This window comes from Anser anser, assembly GCF_964211835.1.
Source record: "Anser anser genome assembly, chromosome: 7".
Classification (NCBI taxonomy): domain Eukaryota; kingdom Metazoa; phylum Chordata; class Aves; order Anseriformes; family Anatidae; genus Anser; species Anser anser.
The window spans coordinates 13,472,590-13,490,050 of NC_139727.1; the positions used below are offsets into that span (position 1 = coordinate 13,472,590).

At 37.7% G+C, this 17,461-nt stretch overlaps 1 protein-coding gene across 11 annotated transcripts in view; it reads right to left on the reverse strand.

The window, feature by feature from the left end:
* Window positions 1-17,461, reverse strand: part of ANK3 (ankyrin 3) — a 363,472-nt gene that overhangs the window by 313,273 nt on the left and 32,738 nt on the right. For all 11 annotated transcript variants that reach the window (XM_083845292.1, XM_083845284.1, XM_083845291.1 and 8 more), the window contains one exon: window positions 8,103-8,141. In XM_083845292.1, coding sequence (XP_083701418.1) covers window positions 8,103-8,141 — 39 coding nt within the window. The remainder of the gene's footprint in view (window positions 1-8,102; window positions 8,142-17,461) is intronic.

Below are 17,461 nucleotides of genomic sequence, written 5' to 3' on the forward strand. Positions count from 1 at the left end.
AATTTGTAGTGATTCACATCTTGCAAACGTTGCAGCTCTGACATGACAAGTCACACAACTGAAAGGACTCCGGATGTGACAGTTTTACCAAGCTGTTGGAAAGGAGAAGAATCTGCACTGCACTTTTAATGTACAACCTGCCCTCTTCCAGAAATGTTCATCTCACCACCAAAGGGTGAAGAGATGCTATAGGCAGTCCCTTCTGGTCACTGCTTCCTGCTTAAAAGCACTGTTTGCTTTTTCAACCACCACTGTTAGTTTTATTCAACTGAACATATTCTTTTCTTTAGTGCTCTTTAAACTGTATTTTACTTCTTTGTGCAAAACGTTTACTCAAATACTCTTCAGTGCTCACCAGTTATCCAAGGAATATGTATGTCAAGCCCTCTTAAGAATTTTCTGTACTGCCAGTCCTAAAGTCAAACAAAAGCACTCTTCCAGAGAGAACTTTGCTGCATTCAGCAATGTTGCATGCATTCTTCAGTGTATTTCTTCACCACATTTGTTTAATTGCACACCATTGCAGCCAGCTTTTTTTTTTTAAAAAAAAAAAGAAAACACCTTCCTTTGAGGTGGCCTTTAATGCCCCTAGTCAAGCTCACTTTGTTCTTTTCGTTGTTGTTCTTTTGGTGTTTTGTTTTCCAGACATCATTCTTGAGCTTGTAGTCAGTTACTCCTGTATTTCCGTCTCCCATCTGCAGTCCCAATCATTGTACTAGTCTAAAAGACTACTGTAGGAAAAGACACTTCCAAGGTACAGGAGAATTAGAAGTCTAAACCCGTTAATATGACAGCAGATATCAGAGGTCTGCTAAAGAAGTATAGAACAAACAGCCCCTAGCTGATAGATAACATAAGAAAACTGACTGGAGAGGTCAGCAAGAAGCTGAAGGGCTCTCTCCTGCTCACTGTCTCAGAATCCTTAGCTTTCCTCACCTCCAAGGGCTTCCCACCATCTCATTCCCATTTGGAGAGCTGCTAGCATAAGCTTCGTTGCCTGCACTTCTGTAGCCATACCAGAGAGGATTCATATGTGAAATACTCTGAAAGGACCTGCTCCTCTGGTCTCCAAACGGCAGTGTTCCATCACATTTACTGCCATTTTCCATGGTAGGTAAAAGTCACAAGGGTGTCTAGAGCAACCATGTGTATAATTTGCAGCTTTCTAGTCAAAACTGAATAAACAGTAATTCACAGGTACAAGTCCTCCATATGATAGCATAAAGAAAAATACTAGCATTGTTTTCAAGACCAACATATAACTGTTTGTTATATTTTTTCAGCACCAACATAGACTGAGTTCCCAAAAAACAGTTAAACTGAATTTTTCAGGGCTGCCATCTTTTCCATTTAAAGTCATGTGCAGTTCATATGCACACTTTCCACTACAATTACAAATGCCCTCTTTTTTTTTTTTTTTTTGAGTAATTAGCTTCACAAATTAAAAATACATTTAATTAACTTTCAGGTGTAATTTCCTCAAATACAATACTGCTCTTCTAAAAATTTAAATATAGAAAATTAGCAGAAAGTTTTCAAGCTCAAAATTGGTGAATTATTATAGCCATGAAAATATCTTAGAAATGATCCTTCCACCCAGACTGCAATAGAGCATAAAAACTGACTTATAGATAACATTTTCACTATAATAATGACAAATTGAGTAAGCTCCTAAATTCATTTCCCTATTTTTCCTCATCTGTTCACTTTTTTGAGCTGCATTATCATTAACCTGAAAATTCTCAAGAGAAGTATGCCCTCAATAATAGCTTTGATCTCACCAAAAACAAGTAGAGGTATCAAAAAAAAAATAGCTAAAAGGTTATGTTTAAATACATGCTTTTGTTCTAAGTAGGAGAAACACCTGCAACAAAAACCTGACTGAAAGCTCTGACTGTGACCTTAAGACAATTTGTTTTAGTATTACTTTTCACTTAACTCACTACTCACTAGTTAAGCCCTCAAAATAATTCCAGGGGATCACTGCAAGAAAAATAACCCCACATTCTTGATATTTTTATGTGCCACACAAACTAGCATTCTTGCTCAAAGATTATCTAGATTATCTTTCTAGTTCAGCAGTCATGCCCTCTAACGTTTGCTCAGGACAAATCCTTGCACATCAGCCTCATGCCATCTCCACATTATTTATATGGCAATACTTGCAGCATCTTCTTGCTGAAGAAAAAGGACCACAAGAGTATTCAACAGAAATGGCAATACTTGTTCGGATAACAGGAGGCATTAGCAGGAACAGCTTTCCATATGCTGCTTTAATAAAGTTCACACCTCGCTATCTGCATATGGCCTTGTTCTTCAGACTAAGTTTCAGCTTCTATTTATACAATTCTGATAGCCAGAAAAGCAGTTTAAGTTTCATTAATTAACATGACATGCAAGCCATAACGACCGTTAGCTAGAAATGTTGTACTTACGACCTTTTTCAAAGAATTCGTGGCTGACCAAGTGAACTGATTAACACCATTTGAGTATTAAACTCCAGGGTACGTCCTAAATGCTTCACAGAGACATCATTATCAACATGTTTTTAGAAAAACATAAAACACCAAAGTACATACAGCATACATAGCATTTTTTTATGCACTGAAATAGCTCCAATTTATGTAACAATTCATTTTCAAGTTGCAAAAATTAGCTAGCAAACAATTTTAAGTTGTGAATATTTTTCATAATTTAAAGATGAAGAGCAGTATTCACTTTGACAGCTTATATACTGATTCATTCGACCATGCCAAACATGGATAGAGGAATTACTCTGAAAGTAAAATTTTATTCACTTTATTACACTTATCCAATTCCATTATATGCACAAGGAGTTAGAATTGCCATCTAATTTCTCTTCTGTGGCATAGTACACGTGCTATTCTTTTCAAAAGCAGTTTAAAAGTAACTTTGCTATTTGTCAGTTTTTTCATTTGAGGTTCCTCCATTTCACTCCCCTTACCTATAATTTTCCCTTTAAATGAGTTATTCCCCGCTCTCTCCTCCACTGTTTAATCTAATGCTTCCTCATTTGGGTGCAATGTTCTGTCTCAGCAAAACTGAAGCTTCATACCAGCCAGCAAATTTTGAATAGACTCCTCCATTCTCACCTGCCTCTTCTATGTGCCTTCTGTATACAAATCAGCTCCCTCCACATGCCACCTTGGTTGTAGATCTGACTTTGCGTTCTGCACACATACCAGCCTCTGGGATCAGCGCTCATGAGAGTTCTGTGATGTTCATCCATTTTACCATGAGACACTTGTGGTTTCCAGTCTTCATTTCTCCATCCATCTTCGAGAGCTTCTTGGTTCTTGCCACTCACCTGCCTCCCCACCTTTACAATTTTGATAGATTCAAGACTTCCCTTTTAGACATACTGTTTCGTTCCCTTCCAGGCACAGGTGAATACCTGCTCACTTTCAACTTTTACACCTCAGCCTCTGTCACATTCTGCATAACATCACAAATAATACATTCTCATGCACATAACATCTGCCCAGTTGTGTGTTTTTTTTTTCCTTAAGAGTCTTTTACCATCTTATTTGCTTTTTCAATTTCTAGACTGTTATGTTCCCCAATTTATTTCTTCCCATGTGTTTTCAGCCTTCAAGGTCTTCCTCACAATCCACCCTTATTTAACCCAGCGTGATTACTTTTCCCGGTATTAGTTTCTAAACAGCTTAATCAGTACCTTTTACCCCACATTTCATATCTTCCAGGCTCCTGGAAAATACACGATATTTTGTGTATTGGTATATTGGTATTCTGGTTCATTCTCTGTACTGAACCCTTCTGGAGCATACCCCTTCAATCTCTCATACTGTTGTATGAGACTCTTTTTCCCCACCTTTATCTTGAGGGATAGGAGTGGATGAAATCCTTTCATCCTGACCCGACTGAAGAAAATTCCCCATTAAAGTTTACATCTCCTGTTACAACAGCTTCTTTCTGCTCAGACAGAAGAATCCCTTGTCTTATGCCCCAGGGAAACCAGGCAGTTCTGCTACTGGCAGGATGATAGAAAACCGCACAGTTTCTGTAAAGGAGAAGTACAAAGCCATCGTCATTTCATCAAAGACTGCTTCAGAGTGGCACCCCAGAAACTACAGGCACATAACTTCACTCATTTCCTTTGCTCCATCCTTTGAGTGATCTCTATACGTTGCTAAAGATTAGGGTTGCTCAAGTCTGATAATTTTCTTTGTCCTTAGATGACTGCTTCTGTGAGTGGCCATTGCTTGAACTGAGGATTCATTTATTACTCCTACTCCAACAGGTGCTGTACGGATGTAACAAAGCCATTGCATAATGGAAGTTTGGAGATAAGCCCAGAAGCTCTTGCCATCTTCTGCTGAGGCATCGTTTTGGCCTGTAACTTCTGAAGCCAGGAAAATACAATATTTAGAACTCAAACCTCCTCTCTGGTACTTTGCAATAAGAAATTGCTGCATCAAGCAGGTAGAGAGAACAAACCCACCAACTTTCTTGTAAATACATAAGAAATTCAAATTTTTTATTTTTTTTTTTTGAGAAAGACACAAGTAGCAAGGAAGTTGGGTTTTAGTTGTTAATGTTCTTTCTACTGATAAAAAATCCTTTAGGAATTGACTCAGGCTAAAGTCTGAGTCTTTTATTCTTACATTGTGAATGAGGTAAATTCCAACAGAATTGAGATAACTTTAAAGAAAAAATCAAATGGCATATGTCGGGAAAAAATAGGTCACTGATAAGAGAACTGAAATATGTAGAATTTTACTGATTGCTGATATAATTGATAGTTACTACTATCATGGTGGCAGTTGGTTACTGAGGGTTTTTGTCACTTTCATTTCTATTTACTGTTTTATTGTCTATCTGCACAGAGTAAGGCAAAACAGATCTAAATAAATCTTGAAAGAACAATCTGTCTTGCTCAGAATCATTACTGTGATTTATGTATTTATGAAAATGTTCTAGAAGGAATAGTGTGCAATAGGTTCCTAGCTAAAGCAATATTTGACTGCCAAAAATAGCTGTAGTAGCTGACTGGTTTGTATTCCAGAAGAAAAAAAAAAAAAAAAGAAAAGAAAAGCTTCTTCCTCCCCATAGTTATCAACTTTTAGATTTACACTGCAGAGAAAAGTTAAATTAGAAATCCCAATTATGATGTGGTTTTTAAAGTCACAGTTCTGGAACGTTCTCCCATTCTGCCGCCTGGCACATTGCACCTAAAGTACTTCACCTATCCCAGTGCACATGTATCTGACTCAAACTTCTGCAAGACAAAAAGGACAGTTTACATATATATGAAGAGAGGTGTGGATGTGTTATGAAGAACTAAACCATAATCCCTTAATTATCTTTTCTTCCCCCCGAGAAAATCTAGAAAGAATTGTTTTCTCTGTCCACGGTGGCTGATAGATTAACTGCTTTTGATACTTTTTTGTGAAAGAACAAAAACAACCAGAAAAGGCATGTCATGGATTCTAATTCAGGTAAATTATCTTTGGCATGATGCTCATAAAAAAGCAATCACACAGACAAGTCAGAATCCTCAGTTATTCCTATATCATCTGCTAAGTGCAAGGTTAAAAGGAAAATTTTGCACCCCCCAAATTCCAGAGTCTGGCATTGCATATATTTGGATTAGCAAACACCATAGAATAGATGCAGTTAACTAACTAATTCCACATAATTTCTGTAAAGACCGTTTTTTCCTGCAGCAACTTTGCATGCACCGTGTTGCGTGCTCCTGCCTGAATATCATGCCATTGTCTTCCAGCTGACAGAATCTCAACTTTGGAGTTTGTTTCTTGCCCACTCCCAGCCCTGACTTCTGGCTATTTCTATTAACTCAATTTAGCTTTAAACAAAAAGGGCTACAGATGCCACCTCTAATTTCCAAGGCTTTATATCAAAGTCCTGACCAGACAGATAACTGGCACAAAGACTGAAATGGTGAACTAGATTTCTAAAATGCTGCCATCTGATTCTCATCCCACACAAATATGTAATCTAAGTAATGAAAAAAGCTTTCGTCTCAAACATCAGCTTGTTCAAAGCTCTTGAAATAAGTAAAACGTTGGAATTTGGATTGAGTCATGACAAGTTAAAGCTATAATGGTAAGAAATAACCTTCTGAACAACAATAAAAAGAACATCCTTAATGTCAAGCAGAAGAGAAAGCAATTACATTTTCAGATAAGGACTGACAGTTTAAAAATATACAATGTAAAGAAAGTGTTTTTTCCATCTTAGATTTTAAGCTTCACCTTATTTATAATGTTTTTACATTCAGCTTTTCTTTCATCATATCAAAACGAAAAACAAAGTTTGTTAACTATTTCTGATGACATTTTAAAGGAAAACTATTTGTCTCTGGTATTAAGACATACAGTAACTCATACAGTGGTTTAATTTCATCCGCGTCCATTCCTTTAAGTAGGCACTGCACTTTAAGCCCTTCACTTTAAGCCTTTAAGGGAACAAAAATAGGAACTGTGCATTACAACAGAGCTCAGCAGGTACCAAACACACAGGCCTCGTGCACAAGGACAGCATAGTTAGCTCAGACACCTGGAAGATATGAGTATGACTGAAAATGTTTATTTTCTACCAAGATGATGGCATTTTCAGGACCAGTTCATGTCCTTCTCAGCTGAATCACAGTAGCTTTGAAAGCAACATATGATGCTTGTAACAGCAAAATTCAGAGTACTTCTTATACCTTGGTATTTCAAACAGAACAGAAACATACTATGAAAAATTGGATGACAGATTTGTACATTGAGCCTTTGTTTTCATTATTAAAGAATTTCTGCATATCACGAGTTCCAGCAAATATGAAACTGAAGCAAAAGACAGTTCTGTCAGATGTGTTTTTTTTTTAAAAAAAAAAAAAACAGAAATGAAATGTAAGTGAACAATAAGAGGCATCTGTTCAATTAAGCAATTCCATACATCCAAAGAGCGGAATTTCCACATACTATGGGAATAAAGACAAAGCAGAGAGAGGCAGTCAATGCAACCATCTGATCAGATGATATCACAGGTCTTTAAATATCTGACTACAGCATCCCCAGTGCACACGTTTGTTTCAACTGATGACAAAGTAATGACAAGGAAAAACTTCTGTCCAGCTACAACACAAAAATCAGAAGATTGACTTGAAATAAATTATTCTCTGTGCAACATCTTGCCTTGTAATTTGTGAACAACTATATCTGAGAGGAATGATACCCAGTGAGGAAAAACACAGATGGAAAAGGAAATAAGAGAAGGAGACCTATTCCTATCCCAAGCTTCCTGGAATCTGGTTATTTTGTTCACCTTGTTCTAACCTGACATAACATCAGACAACAGTGTACACAGACTATTACAAATTCACCATGCAGGAATTAGGGGGAAGTTCTACAAAGATCGTAACATTTGGAGACTGTAAATTTCTTATGCAGGTTTAAGGTGGTAATTTAGAAGGAAAGGGAACAATGATTCATGCCAACACTGCTAATATGTATAGTGAGAAATTAAGATGCGCTGTACTCTTAAAGTGCTGAATAGAACATCCAACCGACAAGGATTTACCGAGATAGAGGTCCACATTCCTGATTATTTTCTAAGGACATCGACCCAAATCACATTCAACCACAAGTGCACAGCTCTAGTGACTAACAGAGGATTTTAGTCTGTTAGGAATAAGCAAGTTCTGTAGGAAAAGCTCTTAGTCAAGAAGCTTTGTCACGTCAAAGACATGCAAAATTGGCTATGCTAAATGGTAATGCTTTCCGTATAATTTTTGAAGAGTTACTGTTTATTTGCTTACATAAACAAAGCAACATCTATAATATGGAACATTAAAGAAGTGCACAACAGCAACACAGATGCTTACAGAAACAGATGAATTAGAAGAGACTCCAAAACAAGTGAAGACAAAAGTGCAAAATGGTAGATAAACACGTTCTCAAGGAGTGTTCAAGAAGATAAGACACCTCCAAAGATTTTACAGTATGCATTTTTTTCCCCATTGATTAATATTATTGATTAACGTCATAGGGCGGTACAAAAAAACTGACATATAAACTCAGAGAATGAACAAAAGTAGAACTTAAAGTTTTTACCTTTCGAGGGCTTTCTGGAGGGTAGAATCTGTGGTATACCTAAAAATCAAAGAAATAGGAAAAAAAATAAAACTGATAGGCAAAACAATCTGCATGGTAGTACAAACAGTGTCTACATGAAAACACATGATATGCGGGGTCTGCTGTGCACCAATCCAAAGACCATCATTGCTTTGTAGTGAAGGTCTCAGGAATACTCATCCTGCACCTTACAAACACACACAACATGGCATATCAGCATCATCAGAAGTATGAAGTTACCATACATGTTTTACACCCCACAACTGACTGATGTCACAACACAAATTTCACATCCCACAGAATGCGGTTTTCTCATTGTATCTCACAAGGATATTACACAAACCAATTGTTTTTAACCTACCTAAAAACGTCAGCGTATCCCAGAAATGTGTTCTAAACATTTTTTCTAAACAGATCCACACATTACCATGAAGGAAAATATCAAGTCCTTTGCAAACTGGGGAAAATGGACTGAAGAATCCTGAGACATGAGACAGAAGGGAATGGCAAACCAAAAGCCTGCAAAGCACTGAAAGAGCACAGGATCATCCCATAACTTCTGATAGCTTTCCTTCCAGTTCTGCCAAAACCTACAGATAGCCAGGAAAACCTGCAGGATGAAGTCTGTGGAAAAAAAATAAGCAGAGAAACCTGCTTCATCTACTTGGAAAGTAACAAGAACAGAGACCGCCTATATTTTTCATCAGCACACTTCAGTTTTAAGCATCTTGGTATAGCTTCACATTCTAGATGCCACACATTACAGTTCTTGACCAAATGCTTTTCAGTGAGGAAAGTAGTCAGAGACACGACCAGGTAAAAGATGACTTCTTGGCAGGGTGAAGGAAGGAGGCCAAGCAGATATCATAGAGTTATGACAGCTTTCCAGAAACTTTCTTGGATCTCCACAGAGTTAGGACTATCTAATTCTTCAGTTCTTCAGGTGCAAAAGCAGGAAGCAGAACCTGTCAATATTATGAAACAGTCCTTTTTTTTTGTTTGTTTGGAGGAGGGGGGGGACGACAAGGTCCACCTGTCTCAACTCAGATCAAGAAAAAAATATTTATTTTTTTAATAATTTATGCCTTCCCAGAATAGTCACTCACTTCGAGCTGCTTGATTTACAAAGCCATTACAAAAAATAATAAATAGCTAAGCTTTAAATTGTTGCCATATCTCTGCTTTCTGTTAGTGAATACAGCACACAGAATCACAAAATTTACTCAGAACTGTTTCATTGGCTGTCACAAACTGCCCAGATTTTAAACTAAGCAAAACAACCACCTTACTATAGAAACAGTCCCACTGAAAAAGAACCACCTACGTCATATTCTATTATTATTTTTAAAGGTACTTAAAATCCCTGTGAGAAACTAAGCTCAAGAGATGCATACTCTTTTTGTTCTTTTGTCAGTGGGAATGTAATGATCTTTTTAAACATGTAATTCAGAATGAATTATTACCAATATCTATATAGAGGTCAGCTAATTCTGTGTATTATATGAAAAGCCAAATAGTTCAGAGATAATCCTTTCCCAAGAAAAAGCATTCTGTCCAATAATCCTAGTAACGAAGAATAAAATACTTTCACATCACAACTCTCAAATTTGTGTTCAAAGACCTAACTTTAATACAGAACATTGCAGTAATAAACAGGGAAAGAAAAAAAAAAACAGCAAATAGCATTGTACAATAATTCATTAAAATTTCCCATCATAAAAAACAACCTTCCAGTTTAACAATTATTTGGCTACAATTCTAAACAAACAATAGGTTCCACCTCTGTAAATATTATGTTCCAGTCTTAATTCTTAAGTTATGCAAAACATTACACTGATCTCATTCAACAATTCATCTTTAATGTACCTGAAGAGGTCTTTACAATCCCTAGTGAATAATTCATGTTTCCATTTTGCCATTCTCTCCCAGTGTAGAAGGAGCACCTTTAATTCAGTTATGGCCCTGACTTCATGAAGTCAAAACATCACCAGAAAACAGTCAAAATGCTCAAGGAGAAACTGCTTCACATACCAAATTGAATTCCCAAATGGAAGAACTAAATAATCCTAGATATATCCAAAACATCAAACCAGGATCTGAAAAGATTGGCCATATGCTAAACTGTCACTCCCATACTGAGTGATGACTTAAGATACCAGTGTAACTGGCTGCTTACTACAATACTGTTCATGTCACTTACGTATGTTGCTTTGGCAGTTATTACAGGGTGTGTTTTTTTTTGTTGTTGCTTTGTTTTGTTTTAATAGTCTAATCAGCACATTAGATTTGAGAAAAAAATGCAGACCTGTTAAGGCACTGAATTTTTGACCTATTTCCATGGAACTGGAAGAAAAGCTTCAAAAGGACTAGAAAAAAATATGAAGAATAATTGCTGTATCTTTGCAATTTGCATAATGGAAAACATGAGAAACTCAAGACACAGCTAAACAATAGTTCAGCAATCAGTATTTTCTGCAGTCCGAACAGAAGTGTGAAAACGTAATGCCTGTGGTACTATGAAGATGATGTACAGAGGAGAGAAAAACATTTATCCATAGCACATCAAGATGCAGAACATGAATTTTACTAACTAGTTAGCATGAACATCTGACTGATAAGAACTGGAGCTTTTCTCCATAGCTGGCATATAAGGTAAATGAATCCAATAGTTAAAAAGTTGTGACAGTGGCATGATAAAAGATATGAAGCAGCTGTATGGTAAAACATATCAAGTAATGAAATGCTCATATTAGCTTCTTGTATCCACATCCAAGATTCTGGTTACTGCAGAGTTGTGGCTAGACAAAATCAAGATTGTCAACTTTTGGAACACTGGTACCTTAAGCAAGACTATGGAGCAACAAATTTCTTGTGTCTTTGTAGCAGCCAGCAGGATAAAAATACCTTGTTTTTTCTAGGTCTTAACCATGTTTCTTACACTCCACAGGAATGTTCGTTTCCACATTGCCCAAAATTAGCATTAGGAAAAATGGGTAACTTTGACAATAGACTTAATAACCAAGGCTCCCAAGCATTACCTCATTCAGAGTTTCACAAAACCTTTTCTGACAAATTGGAAGTTGAGAGATTTGGGTTACAGATTTGCAGTGAGGGGTGGCAGGGAAGGAGTGGAATATATCTGTACTTTCCGTAACCAGCATAAGGTACAAGGAGTCCTCCGAATGATTTCATTTTTAATAGATTGGATTCTTCTTTCGTGATTCGTTTTTCTCATCCATTTACTCTAAGGCTACATTGAAGTTTCTGTAAATGACTGTACTATAACACTCAGTTCTTTCCGCAGCTGCTTGTGTGTCTTATCTAATAAACAGTTTGACAGAATACAGATGTACAACATCCTGGTCCCACAGAAATACGGAGCTGCAGATGGTTAAGGGAAAGTATCTCACTGCAAGTTATTCTGTTGAATGGTGCTCTAATACTTGTGCGCGCACATGTCTAGGTAACTAAGTCCTTATATGCAAACTCAGGTACATATAGTTGTGTATGTCACTGTGCAATACTGATTTTAGGTTGGTATTTATGAAAAGACACCTCTAAGTCTGCAATAAAAGACCTGAAGATGTTAGACTTCATTTTCAAACAGTGTAAAACAGTAGTTTTGAGGAAAGAAATTTAATCACTTCCAGCTTTAGAGAATTTGGCTCCAGGTTAGGCACTACAAATAAGATCTCTATCATTTTCTCTGTGATGAGGAGGAATTAGAAATACCATGCCTCCCATTACCTTGAACACCTGCTACCACTCTTAAATGTGCCAGTGAATACTGGTCAAACTAGAATATCAATGAGAAAATAAACAGAAGATCTCATGGACAAAGATTTGGGGACCTACCAAGCTTCCACACATTCTTCAGCAAAACCTGCCTGGGCACTATATCAGGCAGCCAATAAGAAAGACCTTTTGTGAGACAGAATTACTTGGTCTAACAAGTTGCCAAAGAGAATCAAACGATGCCAACAGCAGCAGCAGGAGCATTATTACACTGCGGTCAGCAGCGTGGTGACTAGTAAGTACTAATTAACAATATGCAAACAGATATAAATACTTTCAGCAACAGGAATCCATTCAGTCTCTCACACTGAAGTAAAAATTCCTGCATTCTCTAAGACACTGTATTATATGGCCTCCAGTCAATGGTTCTGATGAGACAGACTTACAGAACACTAGGGGCTTTATAGCTTGAACAAAACAATACACAGCCACATATAAAAACTTTGCCAATCTAACAGTAAGACTGATTTGATAACAGGCTTATGAAGTTCTACTTTTTTTTAAAAAAACACATGAGAAAAATACTTGTTTTCAGTGGTGATTCAGATGAAGCAAAATATTTATTAGTATTGTTGGTAGAACTGAATTTTTAAGAGATTAAAAATGATAGCCAATGGTTTGACTTACTCCTCCTACATTTCAGAAACAACAGCCAGTAGCGTAACACCACTGTGCGATGTCTCACTGTTCTGCAGGACACCTGTCCTTCGGGACGCACGTCTCAGTCCCATTCCCTGCTGACACATCACATTCTTTGTGCTGCAGTCAGATGAGAGACTCAGAGGCTCAGGTTAGTCCTGTCACATACTTTAACCCAAATACAGAAAAGAGGTATTGATGTATTAGTAATTCTTTTGGGTAAATTTTCACATTCTACAGAAGACTCCTATTTACCCTGTAAATCAATAGCATCGCCTTCAGCTGACGTATGAATTCTGAGGTGCTCTTTATCACTCAGAACTGGTACATTTTAAATGTTTAAATGGCATACCTAGTCCCATCACAACACAGGCTTTTGTAGCATTTTAATGTCTTGGCTTTTAGTAGCTAGAATCCAGCAAAGGGGATACAAGTGCTATTACTGGTCGCTAATGGATATTCTCCTTCAGCTCAATTGCTGAACTACATTTTGAATAAAGGGTTTGATACCCGAAGGGAACAGCCTCCTTTCATTACTGTCCAACACTTAGACTAAAGGAGAACTCTCTGCAAGTGGTTAGCAGGGACAATGTTCATATTTCTATTTCTAGGTTCCCACTTATTAGAGGATAAAGGCATTGCATAATATTTAATTTATGCAGGTCACATCCAATAGATTGAGCCCTACAGCTAGACATCTCCACACACATAGTCTTTTCCTATTTCCATTTTAAAATTGCCTTTTATTCAGAGTATTCCTTTGTGAAAATGTACATTTAAAGACAAAGAAACAGCAGAAAACTTTATCAATTTTTTGAGCTGTCCCTCTCAAGATGTGCAACCACCTCCCACCTATGCTAACATGATTGTGCAATTTGTGTCAACCTTTGTTACCTATGCCACATCCCACTGCCTGTACACTGCTTTCAAGAGAGCTGAAGCATACGTAAGCAGATCTACACCAGTTTTGACCCATCTACCTGCTAAAAGTACTGAAGACCTCAGCTTGTCTACATAGTTCAAAGGAGCAATACTAGCTCCAGAACCAAGCGAGTGGATGCTGCAGTCAGCTACCAGACAGAAGTCACATCCTTGCTGTTTTCAGGGTTACCTCTGCAGCAACAACAAAACATTCATGATCATACTGTCTCATAGATGAAAGGATGCCTCCACAATCCAGCTTAGTAATTCCTTGAGTGTGACCCCTGCAAGTTTATTATTCCTCAATATTTCTCCTTATCAAGGCTTCACCTTAAGAAAGGGTTGAAGTCCAGTGTTGGAAGTATGCACACCACAGTCACTACTGGCTGAAACTAGAGATGCCAATCCTGTTTACGCTGCCTTTGGCACATGCAGCATTCTGCAGATGAGCTTCAAAGCATTGCTCCTCTGCCACATGCCTTCATGCATGTCTTCACGCATGTCTTCAGCTAGTGTAACGATTTCAGAATGCAGAGTATTTTCTCTCACCACTGTTGAGCTCATCACTTCTGCTGGGGTTGTATAGCAAAGTTAGAGATGTCATCCATTTTCTGAACTCTCTCTAAATAACTGCATGCTAATTCATGGCAGATATCCTCAATTCTCTCTTCTATGCCCAGGACTTAGCTCTATTCCTCCATACACACAGAGTAGAGCACTTTTGCAAAAATCAGAGCCTGAACTCCAAGACTTTGGAACTACTTTATTTTTCTATCTCAAGCAGAAGCCACACTTTCTCATCTCATCCCAAAGAGGACTTAATGAGAACTTGGTTTGCTTAGGTCACACATTCAGGAAAAAACATGCTGTCTCAGGAATAGTCCTCTGGGAGATCACCTAAATCATCAGAAGTGCCACTAGAGACACCCATATACTAGCCAGTAGTATATGTTATTGTTGGCTTTTACAGTGAGACTTAAAACCTGACTAATATTTTAAAGCTATTGCTGAAATAGCATAACCACCTTAACTATCACTATTCAAACAAAAAAGCATCTGTGGATAAAAATTACAAAGGAAAAGCAGTAACTTCTCTTCCAGTAGCATCTAGCACATGCACATAATACTCCTTATTTAACATATTACAAGATTCCATTTCTAGTACATTATATGATTTCATTTCTAGTATGTTATATGATTTAAATTGTCTTGGTTGGTTTGTTTGAAGATCCGTGCCTTTTCCCCTTTCCCTCATTTTAATTCACTACATCTCCAGTCTGTCAATAACAGCAGAACACACTATTAGCTTCAATTTAATTGCACAACTAAAAAAGAATCACTTTTTAGATTCAAGCCGCTGCCTTCCCATGCAGTAAGAATTTGTATAGAAGTGCTGTGTGTATTAGACAATCTACATGTTTGCTAAGTTAAAGACCTAAGTAGCCTCAGCAGCCAGTTTAATATTTCACTGCAATCTTCTGACATGCTAATTAATAGCTAATCAGAAAGCTCCTAATAAGCAAATGAAATGTTATTTAGATTAACACTGGCTATTTAAGAGCTGATCACTCACAGCATGTAGAATAGTGAACCGAAATCAGCCATCTCATGTGACATAATTTCAACTATTTTTCAGAAAATAATTAGGTTCTACTCAAAATGCACTTTTATGAGACTATCTTCAACATTATGGCAGTGAAAACAGTGGCAAACAGCAAATTCCATGGGCATCACTTCATACAGTTTATTTCACTGAATTACCATCCCCTCCACCCCAAATCCTAGCCTTTCTATAGAAAGGAAGAGCTCATGTAGCATGGTAGTAGACTGTCTAATTTCATGCAGTAAATCTTGCATTCTCGTTTACAGAAACCTGTTTTTAGATGACAGAAAATAAGCTCATGGTTCAGTCACTGCTGCAGGGGGGAAAAAGCCAAAAGAAAAACCAGACAAAGGCTTGACAAACCAACCAACCACAAATAAATGCTGAGTATTTCCACTAAAGATCTGGATAACATCCTGGTCACGTACAACTTCCAGCTATATCCATTAATTACCTAAAGAGGCTTCATGTTCAAATTATGGAGGTGGCAACTATATCGCCTCCCTCTCTTCAACAGTAACCTGGACAGACATGTTTTATACTGTCACCAAACGGCCTCTATATAGAGCTACTGATCCCAAATATTAGTGCACCAACAGTCACTATTCTTACGGTTTTGTTAATATTTCATTGATGAAGACGTTTCATCATTGCTGCATTTAGTGATAGGATATTTGCTAGTAGTGGAAATCATTGAAGAGCTCATAAAAGGTGTTTACGTAGCACTAGTAACAGGTTTACTTGGCATACATTGGTACCTTCACAGCTGATTACTACAAACAAGTTATCTGCAAAGAAAATTCAAGTAATTATGATAGGCTATTCAGAAAGTTTGAATTCTGTAACTTAAGCTTAACTTCTAATGTGAACGCTAAAGTTTATATTCTTCCAAGTAGAGAATGGGATCATTCTACAAGAGCTGTTTGTGAACTGAGGAAGCACTTCAAATCAATTGCTTATGAACCACCTACAGACTAGAATGATTTCAAGGCTAATTCTTGCTTTCAATACAGTATTCAACCTGTCAAGAAAAACAAAACTCACAATTTAAAGTTACCAAGAAATAGTTTAAGTTATTTGGTTATGCAACTGTTAAGTTTCTATGTTAACTGTTAAGACTCTTAAAAGATCATTAAAAGATCACAGACAAGAAAATTTCAAAGAGCCAGGCATCAGCTGTGCTGACAAGTGTTCTTGTGCCCTTCACCTAACCATGTTGAATTGTAATGCCTTCTTGTATCATGCATTGAGTGTTTTGAAATATTCTTTTCATTCACACATTAAATTTCAGCACTTCAGGGGAAGGCCCTGCATAGGCAAAACTTGAGGGTGCATGTGGTATTTCTTATTATAGGAAAACAAGGAAACTCACTCAAGTTCTCTTCAAGAAAAGCTCAAAGTTTTAGAAATGTTCTAACACTGTGGTGCTGCTTTCAGTAGTGTTTTCATCTTCTGAACTACAAAAACGCCCAACTGGGAGTCACAGACAAGGGTCTCTTGGGATTTTCATGTTTCTCTATTCATGAGAAGGACTGAGATGTTTTGTTCTCTGATATCCTCCCCCCTTCTTAATCTAAGTGGGACTAAATAGAAAGGAGAGAAAGCAAATAAAAATACCTCACACACTCAATGTGAGCAAGATACACAGGTAGGGTAAGGCTGTTATGGCAGGTTACATCACCTAATACTCTTAACTCCAGTGCAATTCTGGCAATTTACTCCATCATCTCAATTCTTCTAAAAGTGTTTCTTTCCAAATTTCCATCAGTTATTCTTAATTTCTCTGAACTATTTTGCCAGTCACTGAGCGGGGAAAAAAAGTGTTAGAAAAATTTTTTAAATGAGCACCCCACTTTCCATTGTTCAGTTCTAGATTTACATAAAATGGTGATTAAATATCTGCTCATATTAGGACAGCTCTTCACTCTGCTGATTAACCACACTACACCACTACACCTTTTCAGCACAGAAATTTTGGGTTTTTTCACCATGGGGAGCTTTACTCGGCACCTGGCCTGATGGCCCCAGACGGGTCCCTATCTCCAAGGGGAAAACGGATCCTAGGCCAGGAGCTGGCGGGGCTCATAGAGAGCGCTTTAAACTAGGTAAGAAGGGGGACGGGGCTCAAACAAGGCTTGTTGGAGCTGTGCCGGGGGAAACAATGGCTAGGCCGGGGAAGAAGGCGATGGCCCAGCTGAAGTGCATCTACACTAATGCACGCAGCATGGGTAACAAACAGGAGGAGCTGGAAGCCATCGTGCAGCAGGCAGGCTACGACTTGATTGCCATCACGGAGACGTGGTGGGACCACTCTCATGACTGGAGTGCTGCAATGCCTGGCTATCGGCTCTTCAGGAGGGACAGGCAGCACAGAGGGGGT